General features: G+C 47.2%; 1 protein-coding gene across 1 annotated transcript in view; it reads right to left on the bottom strand.

Moving 5' to 3' along the window:
• Positions 1 to 18,216, bottom strand: part of GORAB (golgin, RAB6 interacting) — a 29,338-nt gene extending 11,122 nt beyond the window's left edge. The window contains exon 1 of the mRNA XM_019470485.1: positions 17,982 to 18,216. Within this exon, the coding sequence (XP_019326030.1) occupies positions 17,982 to 18,216 (235 nt within the window). The remainder of the gene's footprint in view (positions 1 to 17,981) is intronic.
• Positions 18,217 to 18,636: the final 420 nt, after the last annotated feature.

The raw sequence follows: 18,636 nt of genomic DNA, 5'->3' as shown, positions 1-18,636 counted from the left end.
GCGCAGCACACGGGCTGCAGGGAAGGCTGGCCGTCCGGCAGGGCTGCCGTGGGCTTGGCACACGGCATGTGCGGCGAGTACTGTGCGTGGTACACCGCATGGGGCACATCCCAGCAGCTCCCAAGAATGTAACGCCGTATAGAGCTCAGTGAGGCCCAGCTAATTAGGCATAAATGAAGAGGAGGAGCCGCTCCCAAATAAAGCAAGGTTCAGGGACCGTCACCGCGACCCCCTGGTCATTTATAATTTGTAATTAGGTAGTTAAAAGAGTAGATGAGATACCTGCTCCAGTGCGTCTAAAGCTGCGTTTGCAGGGTATACAGAGCACGTCTTTGGGACCTGTATAGTAAGGGAGCTATGAGGCAGGGACATCTGCACAGCTAGGTGCCGATGTGCTTTAGTAAGTTACAGTGACACCACGGTGAGGAAATCAGCAAGGAAAAGTACTATTTTGTCCATGCTGATGTTTCTGAAGGTCTGCTTTGACCATTATGCACAAGGGTGCACACACATACTTCCCTCCTTAGGTATAAAAGGAAAAGATCCTGCAACATACAGCAATATTCTCTCAGTAGCCATGAAAACAAGCATTTTTTTCCATCCAGCCCAAATTCTTGTGGCCACTCTAAGCCTATTGGAGGTCTTGCAGACAAGCTTACTTTCCACCAGGAGAAAGCCGGCTGGAACACAAGGGCATGAGCCCCAGGCTTAGCTGAAGCCAGCCAGGGGACTGGAGGCTTAGATAATACATCATCGGCAATAAAACGGGGACGTTTTCAGTGCCTAACCACATCCCTCCCCATTTCCAATCTGTAAGGGATTAGTCAAGCTCTGAAGTATTGCTATCTCCCAGAGCAAACTCATAACTCGATGACCGTGTATGACTTTGCAATTTATCTCAGCAGCACTTTTAACAGCTCCTGCGTGACTAACACATCCCATAAATACCAGCCCTGGTCAGAGGAGAAGAAGTCCTGAGCTGCCACTTGCTGGCAGACGTTCAGTGTTTCTGATTGGATTTGGCTGAGCACCTTTGGGGAACAGAAGTGCCACCATTTTTCACCCACAGCTTAGCTGTAGGCCTTGATACCGAGCAGAGGCATCGCAGGCATCCAGCGGAGGAGAAGGGGAGTGTGATTATCTCGATCCTCTCAGTGCTGACCGGGAGGTCCTTCCTGGGTGAGCCTGGGGCTGAGGGGTGCTGAGTGGCCCTTCAGACGGGATTATGGCTTCCTCCAGGAAACCTGACCGAGCACAGAAGAGATTTGAACAAGAACCATAATCCAACCTTGACTCAAATGCTCTCAAACTCCAGGGAGTCTAGATGGCAGAACCAGGTGTCAGCTTGAATTTTACAATGAATCGGTATTGGCCAGCCCAACAAGGGTTGACCTGCAACAAGGTGTAGGCACCTAATTCCCTTTTAGATGCCTGTATAGGAATCAGGAATCTAAATCTGTCCTGGTATCTAATTCACTGTAATGGGCTGCACCAAACCCACAGATACCAACTGAATGTGCTTCGCGAAGTACAAACGCCAGATCTCATTCTTGAACCTTAGTTCTTTCTTCTCTTCCAAGTTTCAATGCTACAAACAAAAATGAAGCACCATATTCGCTTTATTGCTGCAGATATTCCAGGTATAAAAATCCCATGTGTTTTATAGAAAAAGTATAAAGACTTTTGAGTTGTTAACTATAACGCTATAGGCAAAGCAGCAATCCATTTTAACAGTTTCCATCAGCCAAAGGTTTAATTACCAGCCGTTGGGCCAGCTTTCTCCAGGAACAATAATAACGCAGTGAAGTCATTTCACAGGGCATTTACCAACAGCAGGTTTAGAAAACGGAAGCTAGCCATGTTCTCCAGCTGATTAAAGTCCTGTGAGTGTAACATGGCACTGAACATTTGCCACGTAGGAATAAAGGATTTTCCAAGCAAACGTTGCTACAACACTGGCTGGTCAAGGCCAGATGACAAGAAAATAGAAAACTTCTTTTCCATCCCGTCTTCAGAAGAGAGATGATAGACAACCCAAACCATGATGAAAAAGCAACAACGCAAACCTTCCTTTTACATCTGGGGCTGGGTTTGAGTCTCGTATATTTTTGTGCTTCAAGAGCTGCCATCTCGCTAGCAGACCTGGAGGTCTCCGTGACTGCTGCATCCATTTTCTGTTGGTCTAATTGGCCTGGAGTCTCCTGGCTCTAGATGCAGTGAGCATCAACAGATCACAGAAAACATCTTTTCCTGTGCAATTCCCAAATCAGTGTGGAAATGTCATCATTGGCTGGCAAATTTGACTCTCCAGGTCAGACCTTAGGGTCAGACCTCAGATGACATTTCAACCCAGGACAGATGCAATTTGTACCAGGACATAACTTCAATTTGCATCGGTTTAGTTCATTCTGAAAACTTTTTGGGTTTTTAAGAGCCAAATAAGCTCTTCCAGCAAGGGGCTTCCTGACTTAGATGTATATTTTTAACCCAGTTCTGCTCACCACTCTCCACGCTGTCGCAGTAACACACAAAGCAACGTTTTCCCGGTAAAAGACTGAGCCCTAATGTGAGACAGGGAAAGACATGTTTAGGGAAGGACAGTTTCCTTTCTGCTTGTGTTTCAGACCCTGTCGCGAGCTCCTGAGGACTTTGACATATAATTCAAGAGGCCTGCGGAAAAACCATCCTGAAAGAAACAGAGACAAAAATTCCTACATCTGTTTATTTCTCTTTCTAATGAAAAATCTATCAAACTGTATCCATGTCAATACTATCCCACCTTTTACCGGAGCATAACGCAGGCTGGCTTAGGAAGAGTCACCGTGTCAGCTGAACCGTGGCACTGTGTGAGCAAGGAGCAAGTCCTGCCTTTTGAGAATAACTCATGATTTAATTTGTCCTTTAAAGGATGCTTTTGACATCCACGCTATGAAAGTTTCTTTTGCTGATTCTCTGCTGAACTGTCCAGGCAGCTTCCAAGCATGAGATGAATAATTTCATTTCTTAGCGTGGCACTGAAAGCAAGAGGGCACTTCAGGTGTTGAGGCTGCAAACACCCACGTATGGAGCTGTAACTCCTCTGCAGCCTGTTGAAGGCAATCAGGTTTTGCCCATTTTTGAGCAGGCTGTGGATTAGATTCTGCCTCGAGGCTTGTATCAATACTGGTCTCTGTGGGCAGTGTTTTTTTTTTACTGGTTCAATACTCCGAAGACTGAGAGCTCTCCATTAGCAAACACCAGACACAGAAACCAAGGTGGAAGTTAGCCTGGCTGAGCCTGACCCCCAGGCCCTGATCCAAAACAACATGCGAGCATGTCTTTAACCTCAGCCATGTGCTAATGCCCTGTTCTTTAATTGGGCCTTACTGGGCGGATCCAGGGGAGTGCCAGGATGCCTGGCTCGCACCAGCGTGCTCCTAACCAGGTGCTCGAGGCCGTAGCTGCATTGGGAACTTGGGGCTCAGCCCATGGCAGGATGGGGCTCTCAGTGCGACGAGATAATATAACGGTGTTACAGCATCTTGGCTCTGGAGGAGGTTAACAGTGGGTGCTGTGTGTTTTACTCTGCCTCTTGGCTGCTTTATTCTGGATATAAAACTGTAGCCAGCGATTCAGACCCCTGTAACACTGTGAGAACACAGCCCTAGCGTTGTCCTGCAGTTGCCGTCCGTACTGCAATGGGCTGCCTTGCGGATTTATGCAAAAATGCAGGTATATCTCATGGAAATAGTGTTTCCACTGTAAAATGAATTATTCTCATTCTGGAGTGAAGTAAGAAAACTGAATTAAAAAATACAGCATTATTCTGTCTCCCCAGTTTCTGTTCCCATTAGCTGCCTGGTAACTGGGATTAAGTCAGCACTGTCATTTCTGGGACCAAGGCAGTCTTTTGGTTTGTAAGAATTTCTTAGAGGGAAACATAAATCCACTTATCTAAAGAGCTACTGAGTGAAAAACACGACACTGGAAACCTGCTTTTTAAATTATATAGACCAATGTTTTTCAACATCTTTTGATTTGTGGATCTTTTCACATTTTCTAGTGAAGAGGCAGACTCTTAGGCAGCAAGTTGAAGGCTGTGACCTTGTTTTCTCTGAGTTACCTTTCACAGAGACCTTAGGGGTAATCTCCCGACCCCCAGGCTAAGGCCATGGTTTGAAACCACAGCTATTTTACTTTAAAAGGTCCAAATTTCACTTCCCAAATCCCAGTGAAAGGAGGGGCATGGCCTAGCAGGGCTCCTGGCAGATTTCTCTCCTCTCTTTGCAGGATGCTGCAGGGCCGTCTGCGGCACCAGTGGGGATGGACCAAAGAAAAAAGTCCCAATACAGCTGGGGACATGGCATATGAAGACACAGCGCAGGGCTACAGAAATCAGTTTGATTTTTGCCATGGACCACAGCAGGCTGCAAATTCCCCAGCCAGACCTGCATACACCGCTTTTTCCTTCCTGAGGGTGCCCGGGGCTGTCAGCAGCCAAACCAGGGGGAGAGATGGTCCCACAGGCACAGGAGCTCTGCACTGTGCCAGGGCTAAACCCGCTCCTCTGCGCATCCCGAACAGGGCTGGTGGCAAGCGGAGCTGGGTGGGGAGACCAGCGTGTTTTTCCTGGACACCTCTCATTACAGTGTTTGCTTTGAAACTGAGCCTCAGAACATCTCAGCTTTTAAGGACCCCAGCCCATGTTTTCTTGTTTCAACTTTTGGGTATTTTCCTTAGGTTAAGTTCAGCTTTCAGAAAATAAAATCTGAACTGAATGAAAGCTCAGCATGCAATATGAACATTTCCTTTTTTTAAAAAATAGAGAATTTTTACTGACATTTTTGGGGTCTGTCTTTCCTCCCGGTGACTATTTGAGATAAATTTTCCATATAGACAAAAATATTCTTCATTAATTCCTCATCTTAAAATGTTTGCATGAAAAATGTTGTCTATATCTAAATAGGATTCAAACCTGGCTAAATAAAAGCACCTTAAGAAAAAGGCTGGTAAAAGAAAATAAAATTTATCCTGACCAGAAATATCCTGAAGATTATAAATTTTCCACTTTTGAATGGCAAAACCAGAGCTGAGTAAAATAAGAGGAAATGAGCAATTATTTATATATATTTTCATGTAGCTAAAGAAATATTTTTTCAGCTAATGACTTTTAAAAGATACTTTATAAATAGTTTTTAAATATCTTTAAAAGAATACTTTTTAAAAGCGAAGTTAAATATTTCATGACAGTTCTATAATACTTTTAATTGTATTGCTTAATGTAAGTCATAATTCAACCATTTATATAGAAAAATTAGAAAGCAATTGCTTTAACTCTAACCATTTGTGTAAAAATTATAATCTAACTGTCAAAACAGTTGATAAAACTAGAGATTTGAAGAGAAATTTGCTAAATGTTTGTTATCTTTGGCATAACATGAGTGATTAGAACCACTGCACTAAACAAATTGAGTTTTCATCAAACTTATTGTTGTTTCATGCTCAAGTGAATGAACTGCGGTTGTTTAGTCTGGATGGGAGAGAATTGTGGGGGAGAATACATGATGATAGTCTTTAAATATATAAAATGCAGCTGTAAAGAGGCAGGAGCAATGTGTTTTCAGTGTCCATGGTGGATAGGTGAAGAAGAAAGCGAGACCCAGGCTAGAGATGAGAAGGAGCTTCCCAGCAGTTAGGGCAGCAAAACATGGAGAGAATTGACTTAAGACCACCATGGAGTCTCCATCACCAGATATTTTTAACAATAAACATCTGTTGGGCAAGGCAGAGGAAAGGTCAATGCAGCCCTGGGACAAGAAGATGTGATTTTTGGTGATTTTGGGTGTGTGGATCCCCACGCAGGTTCTAGAGGAGATGGGGACCCATAGACACCCCGTGGGTGCAGACTGCTGTACAACACTTCTGACCTTGCTTTGCTGAATCATTTGTGTTGGCCCATTCGAGATAACCCACATCCCCATTGGGGTGTGCTGGCTGCCAGCTGAGAACTGGCCACCTCCTGACACCTCTCCCAGCCTTGTTCCCATGACTGATGCTTCCCACACCATTCCCACCTCTTTCCACTGCTGTCACCACCCCATCACCCTTCTCATGGGCACGCACATCTGCACCACCATTGTACCGCTTTTGGTGCCAGCCAGATGTGTAGCTCCTGCCACCCCTGCAAAAGTCTGTGTGGGAAATCGTCTTCTCATGGCAAGACAGAAGGACAGATGGTTGCCAAACCCAAGAGCCAGCAATGCTTGTAATATGTATTTGCAGTAGAGTATTATATGATGTGAAAATCACTTTATTACCATAAAGTGCCAAATATCTCCAAGTGCCCAATGTGACAGCCGAGTCCAAAATGTTCTAAGGCCAGTTCATGTATCTCCTTCCAGCTACGCAAGCTACGTGCTGGAGGATGCTGTCCTCTCTCCTCCAGCTCAATGCCACTGCAACTCAGCAAGCTGGGATTAGACAACTCCCAGCAAGTGAAATGCCGGTGGTCCTCAGGGAGTGGCGTGGGACCCTGCTTCCATCCTGTCGTATCCCCACAAGGTACCCCAGAAATCCTGCCTCTGGTGTGATGAAGACATAGTGCTGAATCAGTGTACACTGTTTTGGCTCATTTTCAGCCCAGGTGGCTGAAGGGACATCAGCTCAGGTGATACATTCAGTGCCAAAGGAGGATGTGTGACAACGCCTGTGTGTTTGCAAAACAATCTGTACCCTCACCTTTCCTGTATCCTTGTAAGACATTGGACATTTCTGCATGGAGTCTTGTCCAAAGCACAATCGCCTCCTCCTTGTTCAGGGTCTCTGGAGGTGTCTGTAACACAAATACTAAGGATGAACAACCAAGCATCTCCCATGGCAAAGGAACCCATTTGGAGACCAGCAAGCTGCAGGCTCTTCAGGACACACACTAGCTTGCTTCACCTCCCCATCCTGCAAACACTTAAGCTACAACAGACAGATGTGCAGGGTTAGGAGCTCGCTGACCCCTCAGCTGCCTGGTACTGCCCTGCAGCCATGGTGAGAGGCTGGTGGAGCCCAAGTCAGCCAGGTTATCCTCAGCACCGTAAACAGGTGCTCTGAGATAGCGTGGCCAATTTTGCATGCAGCAGTCCAGCAACACCTTGAATGAACGCCACCTGTGGTGCACCACGTTGGGAGTGCCTGCACCCCGCCAGCTCCTGAGGACACACCGAGCCCTGAGGGATGGTCTTCTGCTTCCACCCGCAGCCTTGGCCACTAGCCACCCCACAGATAACGCATGCTACAATTTGGAAGTCTTTAAGATGAAACGTTGCGTCTTTCCTGCAATAAAGTTCACAAAATGTTGATGCTTTCTCTCTGCAGCAAGCACAAAAAGGATGTAAAACCCCATGTGTTTATGGGTGTTCTTAATGAAGAACTGTTACTCGCCGAGGCTGGATCTGGGAGGAGGTTTTCAAAGGATCGCTGAGTTGCAGAGTGCTTGGCTCTCCCCGAGGCTTTAGTAGGTAACTTCCTTTCATGGCTTTGGAATGCCACCCCCTTCAGTCGGTAGCTGCCTTTCACAATGTTCATGTAGAAGATGTTTTTTAGCAGTTTCTCTGGGAGGAGAGTGTTGTCTTTAGTTTTTGAATACTGTCACGACTGCACACCCAACTGACACCCACAAGGCTTACCATGGCCACGTACTAATGAAGATTTCCAAGTGGCGGTGTCACTTGCAGGGTTTGAGCTGTAGCTATAAAGACTGTAAATAAGCAGGCTGGTGGCCAAAGAAGCTTAGCAGCTCTTTGATGAGGTATCCGAGATAGTTGGAGAGCGATCTGTACCACACCCTGGCTACAAACGCTGGTATCACACAGATCTCGGCCTGCAATAAATGAATAGGTTAATAAAGCAAGCTCTGATTAAAATAGGGGCAACCAAAATTAGACCCTTTACTGCTGCAGCAGTAGGGTGAAAACAAGGATGACTGGTTTCTTCTAGTGGTGGAATGTTCTGGTTTTGGAGCTGAGCTGAAGAGGAAAGACTTAATATAATGAGAAAAGCTCGTTTCATTTTGGGTCAACCAAAACCATTTTGCTTGACCAGTAACAAAATGTTCTGGTTTGCTTGGAGACTATTTAATCTTTTTAAAAAAAGTCAAACTAAAACCCACAACTCTCTTCCTTTTAAATTTAGGTCCATTTGAAAATGCAAAAAAAAAAAAAAGAAGGCTTCAAACTAAATGATCTTCAATAAAGCAAACTGCTTCAGCCTGAAAATGCTGAAGTGAAACATTTCAATATTTAAGGAAGGAAAGAAGGACTTCTATTGTTTTGTCTTGTCATTGGCTGACTTCAGCCCAGATTTGTGAGTTATTTTGGTTGCCTTCATATTCACAGGGGACTACTATTTTTTTTTTTAAACTAATGTAATACTCTCTTCCAGTTCAGTTTGAGATACAAATGGTCAGGTTCAGCAAAGGTTCATAAGAACATGACTGAGCTGACAATTTGCACAAATAGCGAGCAAACACTTGGGTTTTTTTTTCCTTTGCATTTAAGATTTTCTTTGAAATTGTACCTGAATTTCAGAGAAGCTGTGGGGTCCTCAGGACCAGCCACCCCTGAAACATGCACAGAGCAAAACTGTCGAAGTCTGTGTGCTCTGCCGTGTAACCTGCGCACCGCAAAAATTCAGATGCCATCTTCAGTCCTGCAAAATATTAAGACAGGCATTTAAGATTTACCCGAGTGATTAAGCATGAGCAGCTTGTAATTGTTTCCAGATTCCTCTCCGAGCAGGAGAAGAGGCTCTGCAATCCCTGTCCGTGTGCTCAGTGTAGCAATGCACTCACAAACAGAGAAACTGAAGATGAACCGAAGAGGACAAACAGATATCCTGAGTTTTGAGACCAAGCCAGCATTACCTTTTAATCCAATACAGACTGTCCAGCTCAGAAAAGCAGGATTATTTAGCCAGCATATATCCGGGTATGTCTGCATCCTCCCTGTAGCAACACCTGTGCACCAGCAACTAGAAAACCTTCTTAAGTACACATGGTCGGATTCAGTCTGCAATTTTTCATCTGGCTTGGGAGTGTTAAATGAAGATCAACTGTTGAAGTCAGCCTCATTTGGGGGAATCTGACTGTGTCTGCGCTTACAGAGAGGACCTTTGTCCTCCAGGTTTTATATAAAGCCCCAAAGATTGCAGACTTTCTGCATAAGCCACAAAACAATCCAGCAAGCATCTGGAGAGACTTGCCTCACATCCCAAACTGTTCCCTTCATGCAAATCTACCAATATATTTTTCCCACAGACTGCTTGGTCATGAAAAGAGATCTTCCTCTTGCTCAGGGCTTCAAAAACCTTAGCAACCCCAGCCCAAGTTTGAAAGCAAATTCAAGGGTTCGCCATTGCCTTTGAACACAGCGGGGAACTGCTCCAACAGGTTAGATCTCGGGGGCCACGTTGCTCCCAGGATTTAAACCAGACCACATGTGAAATGGCAACTACCTCTTAATTTTTTATTTTATTTTTAAATAGGATAATTTAGGGCCTTTTTTTTTAAGTATTATTATTATTACTATTTTACTGGCAAATTCACTGTGCTGCCTTCCCTCCTTAATGAAGGGGACTGGGGACTGGCGCTCAATTTCTCCTGCTTTCTAGAAATACTCCTTACAAATCCTTTGTAAAAATATAACCACAATCTCTCTTTCCCCTTCTCTCTCCCCCCAGAGAGAGAGAGGGGGGCTTTCATCAGCTCAGGCCATTTTTCTTCCGCTACCTCTTTATCTTAACCTTTTCTCCAAGGTTACATTTGTTATCCAAGGTCCATGGCCAGGACAAGGATACAGAGGGTGGAGCTGACTTTGTCTTTTGAGGGTCACTGTCAGCGCTGCAAGAGGCACAAGCCTGGGGGGTGGTGTCTCTGAAAATGGCCCCTGCCCTCATCCAGCCCAGTATGCTGCCCAGTTCACCCACTCAGGCCCCTCCGCAGTGGCTGTTGTTGCTGCCCATCAGAGCACGTCTTTGTAGACACAGCTGACTCCTGCACTTGGATTGTGCAAACCCATTTTCTCTCCCTTCCGCAGTCCTGGCTATCGCGTGCACATCTGGTTGTTTCTCTGAACCTCTCCGCAATCATTGCTTCATCTCCGTGCAACTCCGGGCTGGAAACATAGCTGTTCTCCCTCCCCTGGGACCTTGTCTGCCTCCTCCTCTCTTAGCCGAATTCACCGTGCAATGGCTCATGCCATCCTTTCTTGTGCAAAACCCTTCGAGAAGGGTCTTTTTACAGTATGGAAATCTTGGCACACTCCTTGAGGAGATGATCTCGGATAAGCCCACTGCTGGGGAGAGAGGTTCACCACCCTCTGTGGAAACTTTGCAAGGTCTGGTCTTCATCCAGATGGGATTTTTTTTTTTTTTTTTTTTTTAAATTTGAGCAAAAATGCTTCAGTCTTTACAATGTGAGAGAGGAGTGAAAAAATACATTGCTGCTAAGGGTCTGTCTTCTTCCAGATGGGTTTTTTTTTTTTTTTTTTTTTTAAATTTGAGCAAAAATGCTTCAGTCTTTACAATGTGAGAGAGGAGTGAAAAAATACATTGCTGCTATTATAGTGGAGGGTAAAAAAGGGGTTCAGGCTCTCTTTGAAGAGCCCTGTTGCTGAAACAAATGGGCTTCTCTCGTTTAAATTAGATGAGAATGGGTCTTCTGGCAGATATGGCCTTTGCTTGCTTCAGTGAGCTTGGGTGGGGGTGGTGTTTGCTGTCTCCTGCCTGAGCCCATCTCTCCACAGTTGGGGCAGTGGGCACCAAATCTGGCACAGACCGCGTGGGGTTCAGTGGTGGAGCCAGAGAGGTGGGACATGGCTCTGCCATTTGAGATGGGAGGAGAAACATCTGCAGCGAGGGGCAGAGCTGAGCTTGCACAGGAGTGTATAGAGGTGGCAGCTCCTGCCTGCAGCAGCTTTTAACCACATTTACATGCCAGGGTGCAACAGGGAGCTCCTCCATTGAAGCACATGCGTGCACAGTCTCGAGATTGTGTTTTACTCAGCAGAAGTAGATTTGTTGCTCGTATGGACAGAGGAAGGTTTTCACCTGTGCACTCACCTATCCACTCATGGCCAAAGTCAACTTGATTCTGGTTTGTAGTGCCGAGTCCTGGCCACGCTGTTCTTCAGCTCCCAGTCCACCCTGGTGTGCACCGGTGATCTCCAGCAGCTCACGGTGCTGACAGCGCTCCTGGGCAGCGTGGTGGCCCCATCTGCACCATGACCCAGGGCTCACAGCTGAACAATGGCAGCAGGAATCGCCTGCAGGGAAGATGTTGAGAAAGAGATGATGAAAAACTGCATCCTACACTAGCCAAAAACCCAACTCACTCTTCCACACACCTACCAAGCACTGGGTCTGTGGCAAAGCCAAGCCTACAGGGGCTACTGAGCCCACGCAGCATCTTTAACTATGCTTTTCTAGGTCATCACAAACCAGCCCTGACAGTGCTAGGAGAAAACAGATTTACAGCAAATCCTCCCAAAGCATCGTCTGCATTCCCCCCGTGGGCTGGGCTGCGGGTCACTGCCTCCAAACAGCATCGCCCATGGGAAAACACCACCAGCTCAGCCCCGTCCTTGGAAAGCCATTGGGGAAAACACGGGGCAGGGGCTCGAGGTTAGCACAGCCCCGACGAGGCGCCGGGGATACCTGAACCGCTAATTTGCCAGACGCCCCTGGAGCCCGGCTTGGTCGCGGCGGGGAAGCCATTAACATTTAAAAATACTTGCAGGAATGGGAGGGTGGGGGGAAAAAAATAAATGGTATTTGTGGAGGCCCATTCCTCAGCACACTTTCATGTGTGCCAAAGTTTGTTGGCATGGCTCTGAGTTTGATAGGGAACATCTGGGCTGCTGTTGCTGCTTGTATATTGGCTGAGGGCAGCGAACAAAAGGGGTTTGTGCAGGAATGCGCGGGGAGGGGTGCGGGGTGTGCGTGCGTGGAGGGATGGCTGCGAAAGGCAAAACGCAGAAATACTCGCCAGAGAAGAAAGCCTAATGCACATCCCATGTTCCTGCTTTTCAAAAAGGGATAAAAGCCTTTCCCCCCACCTTCTCCTCTTCCCTCCCCCAAAAGCACGCCAGGGTACTGAAGGTGAGCAGAGCTCAGACACAGATCCGTGCCCCGCTACCTCTGCACATTCGATTATTGTCACAGTCTGGAAAAACAATTGGGGTGGAGGGAGCAGGTTAGCTGGAAAGCGGGGAAGTCTGAACCCAACTGCATGGTGCAGCGCCAGCATATACTTGAGAGGCGACCGGCAAGCTCTCTGCAAGCAGCCTGGCTCCCCGCACCCCGATGCCATTGCAGGGGGGGGAACACCCGGTGACAAACCCCCTTTGAGTGCACCGAGACTGGTGACATGGGCCCACCAAGAACAGCACTGGTTGAAGTTTCCTCCACTTCTGCTGGGCATTTGGGGTAAGAAGCTGAAAATTAGCACTGTGCCATTGCCAGCAGCACAAAAACCACAGACTGCTTCCTACAGACGCAGGGTCCCATTGTATCTGACACCAGAGGATGGCGTGGAGGGATGAAGGAGGAATGGATTCATACTTGAGGAGGGCTGATCTGTTGGGAACTATCTGAAAATTACAGGCCAGGTGCAACCCTTGGCTCTAAAGATCACAGCATACATGCTCCATCCCATAAGCTCCATCCCCAAGGAGTCGCTGCTGCCTGTGGATGGACACCAGAAACCTTTGATTGAACCTAATTTAACATTTCTGACATTCTTCTTTTTGCAGCTCCTTTCCACCATCCCATACCTGCAGTATTTTTTACCCAATGTGTCTGCAGTGTTCACAAGTCTTTTCAAAATTTCATTCCATGGACTAAAACTCTTCCTCAACAAGAGCAGCACTGGTGTCATTTCCTACCTGCTGATCCCCCTTTGCTCATCCCATTTTTGCCCAACTCCATACCACGGGCAACAGTTTTGAGCATTTCCAAGGTTTTTTTTATCAGTGGAGCATTTTTCTCTTTTCTTCTTTCTGGTACATGCATTTGGCCTGAATCCTACCTAGCAGCCTACATCCCCCCTTGGCTCCAGTCCTTAGCAAGGACACACATTGGGTCTGCTACCCAGAGCAAGATTTCCATTGTCTCTGTCTTTGGGGCTCCTTGGAGTTGCTGGAGCCACCCCAGAGAGGGTATTTGGGTAGCACTTGGGGCACGCATCCCTCTTGCTACCCGCTTCCTTGACAGGGCAGCCCTCTGGGAAAGCCCCAGGGAGCAAAACCTAAAGACAAAGGGTCCAGGTCAGTGAAGACCCTTGAGTCTGACAGCCAAGGCAGATTTTTTCCAGCCCTAATCTCCTTTTCAGGTCTCAGCAGCATGCCCACAAGCCATCGTTTTGAGCTGACTTATTCAACACCATCCACGCAACCCTCCTGGCGCTGCCTCAGGCAGTGGGCTTGCGCTGGGGATGCTGGCTCCAGAGCTAGGCATGTTTGGAGATAAGCTTCCTTCAGCGATATTTCGATTTTGATTACATCAGTGTCAAGACACGTCTTTTTGCCATAGCCAAACGAGCTCCCGTCATGCCAAAGAAAGCAGCCAGGCCAGCCAGGGGCTGTGCACAGTGCATCGGGGAGGGCACTGGTCCCTCCGCACCCCCACGCAAGGGCACAGTGGAGGGGAAAGCCAGGTCACATGGGGCAGCACAGGCTGCAGATCCATCTCCGGCTGCCATGCAGACAGTCCTAACCAGTCGTCTCTTCTGCAGACAGTCCTAACCAGTCATCTCTTCTGCGGTGGGTTAGGAGAGGAACTGCAGAAAACCCAGCTGGTCTTTGGAAACTCCCTGCAGCTGCCAGTGACACTGTATATAAGCATGCGACCAAGCTTAGCAGTCAATTCCCTGTTTTACAGAGGAGGAAAAAAAGTGTAACTGCTGTGTTCAGTGCTAGATGTCTTGTTGATCCACTTCTGAAAACAAGGGGGTTGAGAGTGGCTGATTTACTTCTGCTTTATCACTCATTAGCATTGCCAAAGTGCATTTGCCATCTCTCAGGGATAAACCCCTCCTCTTGGGCAGGTCTGTGCCTCCATTCATCCTCCACATCCTTCTCCAGGACACCTCTTCTTTTAGTTCTGTCTGAAAAACAGCCCAGCGCACCAAGTGACATGATGCTGCAAAGGCATCGCTCTCCAGCCATACTCCCATCTGACCCCGCTCCCGCGTGTCCTTCCTTGACTGCTGTTGCCAACTGAGAAGAACCAGCTCCGATGAGGCTACAACTGTTCTTCAAAAACACGGAAACAATTTAAGAGCCTAAATCCCACTTTCCACTGTGGTTAAAGGCCCCATCAGGAGGTAGACTGTTAATCATCCTAGATGCTTTTGAAGGTTGCAGTAGAGGTTCATCTGTATCTTCAACGTCTTCAGGGGACCCACGTGCCTTTGAAGTCCCTCCTGAGGGACCCTGATGGCGGTGGCTGGGAAGGAGGACGAATCTCGGAGCCACCCAGGGCTTTTGCTCTGGGACAATTAAAATCAAGAGTCCAGTGAAGTCTCAAAGTGGTTCAAGTTGCTCCTGCCAATGCGGTTCCATCTCATTTGCCCCATCACTGCATCTTATCCACCATCTAGCATGGGCCAGCTGGGAAACTCCCAGTGCAATGAGCTTGGGAAGGGGAGGGGGGCTGGCGGGAAAATGCCCATTTAACTTTTCGCAGGCAAGGGTGGTTCGAACAGTTGTTTCAACTTGAAAAAATCTGACACGCATTTCCAAATTGTCCAAATGTTTGGCTTTTATATTTCCTTCAGTGACACATCCCAGGGTTTTAGTTGAAAAGGTCTTTTCTCTTCAGAATTAGGCTGCTTGTAGGAAAAAACTATCAAAACAGGAAGCTTGAAATTATCAAAGAAAAATATTTTCATTGACCTACAAAGATCTTACCCTTTGGTTTTTTAGTTCACAAAATTTTTCAGGACTGACTCTTCATCCCCACGAGAGATGAGAAATACTGTCAGAACCTCAAAAATGCTGCCAGAGGAAAGAGTTATTAATTACCACCTTCTATTTTTAACCTGCAACCAAGAGTCGCTTCTCATGGGTGACAACCGGATTCTCTTGAGGCTCTGCCATTGGCTTCATCAAGGCTTATAAGTCAGAGATAGGATTTTTTTTGGATGGGACAGGCCCCAGGCACTCTGCAAAGCCTACCCTATCGATTTCCAAAGCAAGCATCAGTTATCACATGCTTTTGCTATCCATCTATTTACAAAAATTGTGTCATTACATTTTTTCCCACCTATATTCCCACCAAAAAAATGTTCATTTTTTCTCCCCCTCTATTCCGTAACTCAAAAAGGACTAGATGGATTTTGCTCAGAGTTTCCAAAAAAATTCCCCACTGGGTAAGGGCCAGGCATGCAAAAATTTCAACCTGAAAAGTGAATGTTTTCAAAAGTTATTAGCTAATGAAAAGAAGGGCTATAATGGAAACTGTTTTACTGCCATAATTATAACACCATGAACAGAGCCTGCTGCAATATATAACATTATCAAGCGCCTGTCAGCATTTAATAGAAGTCTTAATTAACTGCTGGGGAGGAACATGGCAAAAATTTATTATCACATGCTTTTGCTATCCATCTATTTACAAAAATTGTGTCATTACGTTTTTTCCCACCTATATTCCCACCAAAAAAATGTTCATTTTTTCTCCCCCTCTATTCCGTAACTCAAAAAGGACTAGATGGATTTTGCTCAGAGTTTCCAAAAAAATTCCCCACTGGGTAAGGGCCAGGCATGCAAAAATTTCAACCTGAATGTTGAATGTTTTCAAAAGTTATTAGCTAATGAAAAGAAGGGCTATAATGGAAAACTGCCATAATTATAACACCATGAACAGAGCCTGCTGCAATATATAACATTATCACGCGCTGTCAGCATTGTTATTAGCTAATGAAAAGAAGGGCTATAATGGAAACTGTTTTACTGCCATAATTATAACACCATGAACAGAGCCTGCTGCAATATATAACATTATCAAGCGCCTGTCAGCATTTAATAGAAGTCTTAATTAACTGCTGGGGAGGAACATGGCAAAAATTTATTTTCAGGAAAACTTTTGGGAGCTGCGTAATTCTGGGTTTTTTTTTTTAAGTCCGTCTCAATTGGAGCCTTAGTAGAGTTCATAGGACAGACTAAATACAAGACACAAGTGTGTATCTTGTTGGTATTACTTAATGATAGGATTTTCTTTTCTGTTAAACTACATAATCCAGAAACAACAATAATGTTTATGTTGGGTTGGAGCCAGACACTTCAGAGCTGGATTTTAACCTTCCCCAAGTTTGGGGTTATTCGAAGCCAGTGGCTTGATTTGGCTTGTTGGGGAGGGGGGGCTCATGTGTAACCTGTGGGGCTGACCTGCCTCTGCCATTTGCTCTCCTCCCACCCTTCCACCACCCCAAAGATGCTCACGCTCAGGATTTGGGGGGGTTCCCCACCTCGTGGTAGTGTTTTACCGCACAGCAGTTCCTGAGCTCCTGGGCTGGAGACCCAGGCACAGAGGAGAGGTGTGAGGAGGGCCAAGCACAACAGTTATAGGATCATTGTAATTAATTTCTTGCCATTGGCTTCACAGGAGATAACCAGCTCGAAACCAGCCTGACCACTGCACGTTTCCTCTCCCTTGCAAATTTGTGGAGGGGCTGCACAGGAAGGCTCATCCTGCTGCAGCCCGGTCTCTGCACTCATCTCAAGAGCCTCTTCTGTCTCCCTAGCACACCTTTGGGGTCCAGCCCCTCCACCCCACGGTGATGCCCTGCCAGTGAGACCCTGTCTGGAGCCGCCAGACCAGGCTGAAGAGGTGGGAGTGGGGTGGGGAGGGAGGGCAAGCCCAACCCTGGGATGGGCAAGCAACCCATGACTCAGCTGCGGTCAGCAGCAGGTTTTGGGGTGCCTGGGGCACAGAGCAAGACTTGTATGAAGCACATTAAGAGGAAGCTCTGCAAACCCACTGCCTAACTAGACAAGGAGCACAGAGGAGATATCAGGGCAGATAGTGATAAGCAATCTGCCAAGGTTAAACCTGGCTCTCGCTGAGCCAGTATATTAAACCCAGCTCTCCCCACTCCTACGTCTGATCCACCAGACCACGTTTTACAAACCTTCTGGCAAGCGAAGGGCTCCTTGGCAAAGCAGGGCAGGTAACATTGGGCGGGTCATGCCATGACAAACACTCCTTCAGTCCCGCCTGGCAGCCCGAACTTATTTTTATTCCCTTTCTGCCCCCTCCACCCCCTGCCTGGCCCTGGCAGTGAAGCAGCCCCGTGCTGCGAGCTGGCAGGCCACATCCATTTCCCCTGATAGCGTCGATAGCCCAACAGCTGCTCTCTGTCCCTTTGGAGATTAGTTTGTTTTCCTAACACAATTACTGCCACGTGGCCCTGCTTTCTGCCGGGATCAAGCCTGGATAGAGATAAAGCAGCGATAAGATCGCACGCTGTTCCAGACCCCTTCGCAGCCTCGCCAGCTGCGATTTGTTCTCATCGGCACGGGAACAGTCCGGCTGCAAGTTACCTACTCCCATCAGTGCCAGACCAGGGAGCTTTATGGCACTAAACCCCAGGGATTTGGCTCCCAGCTTTCCATGCAACACTGAGGAGTTGTTTAGGATGTATCCATGCAGCATGGAGATGTTGCACAGGTGCATCCACACCAGTGAGCTCGCACGATGCGGTACGAAGCCGCTTATCAGATGAGGCACCCTGCTAGCTCAGAGCTTTGGGCGAGCACAGCTGGCCAGCAGCTGGCTCCAAGCTGACCTGCCTGCACCCAGGTCAGCTGTCTCTGCCTGGTCTCCTCTCCTCCTACCTGAGGTTAGTCCAACCTCAGCTTTGCCTGCACATCACATTATCTGGTGAATGAAGAAGCTTTACCCTGCTGCAACTGCTGTGCTGAGCATGAGTATCCTGGCAGGGCACACACCGGTACCTGCAACACCTGCAAGGGGCTGGTCGGCTCTAGAAACATCAACGGAGCGATCACGGAGGCAGGTCTGGAACAACCGCTCTCCATCACATCCAGCAAAGGTCCTCTCTGTCTCCCAGACCCGCCTGCGGGAATCCTTGTGCGGGGAACTGCTCCTGAAAGCCTCTGCCGGGGCGGATGCGGTGCATGCCGGGAGAGGACACTCGGGGAGCCTTGCTGCCTTCAGAGAGACAAGCATCCTTGCCAGATGTCTCCCATAAAGCTGCAAGTACTTTATTTTAATAATAAGCCTTAATGTATTCATTAAAGGCTCCCAGTGACCTGGGATGAATTTCCCCCCCTATTGTAAAGGGCTGTGGGAATCTGGAAACCGCTGCATTACAGTTAATAACTTTAATTTTACAAGGCCCAAAATAGACAACTGAAAAAATACACAAACTCACTGTTTCCAATTAAGAAGAGATTTCTTCTAATTCCTCTGCCACTGGTGCTCTTGTTTAGCAAACAACATCAACAGATATGCAACCATAGACAAGGGGAAAAGCAAACCGAGAGAATCGCCTTCTGCATCCCCGTTACAAGAGCCAAGGAAGAAGCCAGGACCCTTCCTCCTCACCTGGTTATCAGTGCATGGAAGAGCCAGAGCCTGGTCAGCAAC

The sequence above is a fragment of the Aptenodytes forsteri genome, unplaced genomic scaffold (assembly GCF_000699145.1).
Source record: "Aptenodytes forsteri isolate BGI_AS27 unplaced genomic scaffold, ASM69914v1 Scaffold95, whole genome shotgun sequence".
Lineage (NCBI taxonomy): Eukaryota > Metazoa > Chordata > Aves > Sphenisciformes > Spheniscidae > Aptenodytes > Aptenodytes forsteri.
This window is presented reverse-complemented; position numbering and strand designations above follow the sequence as displayed.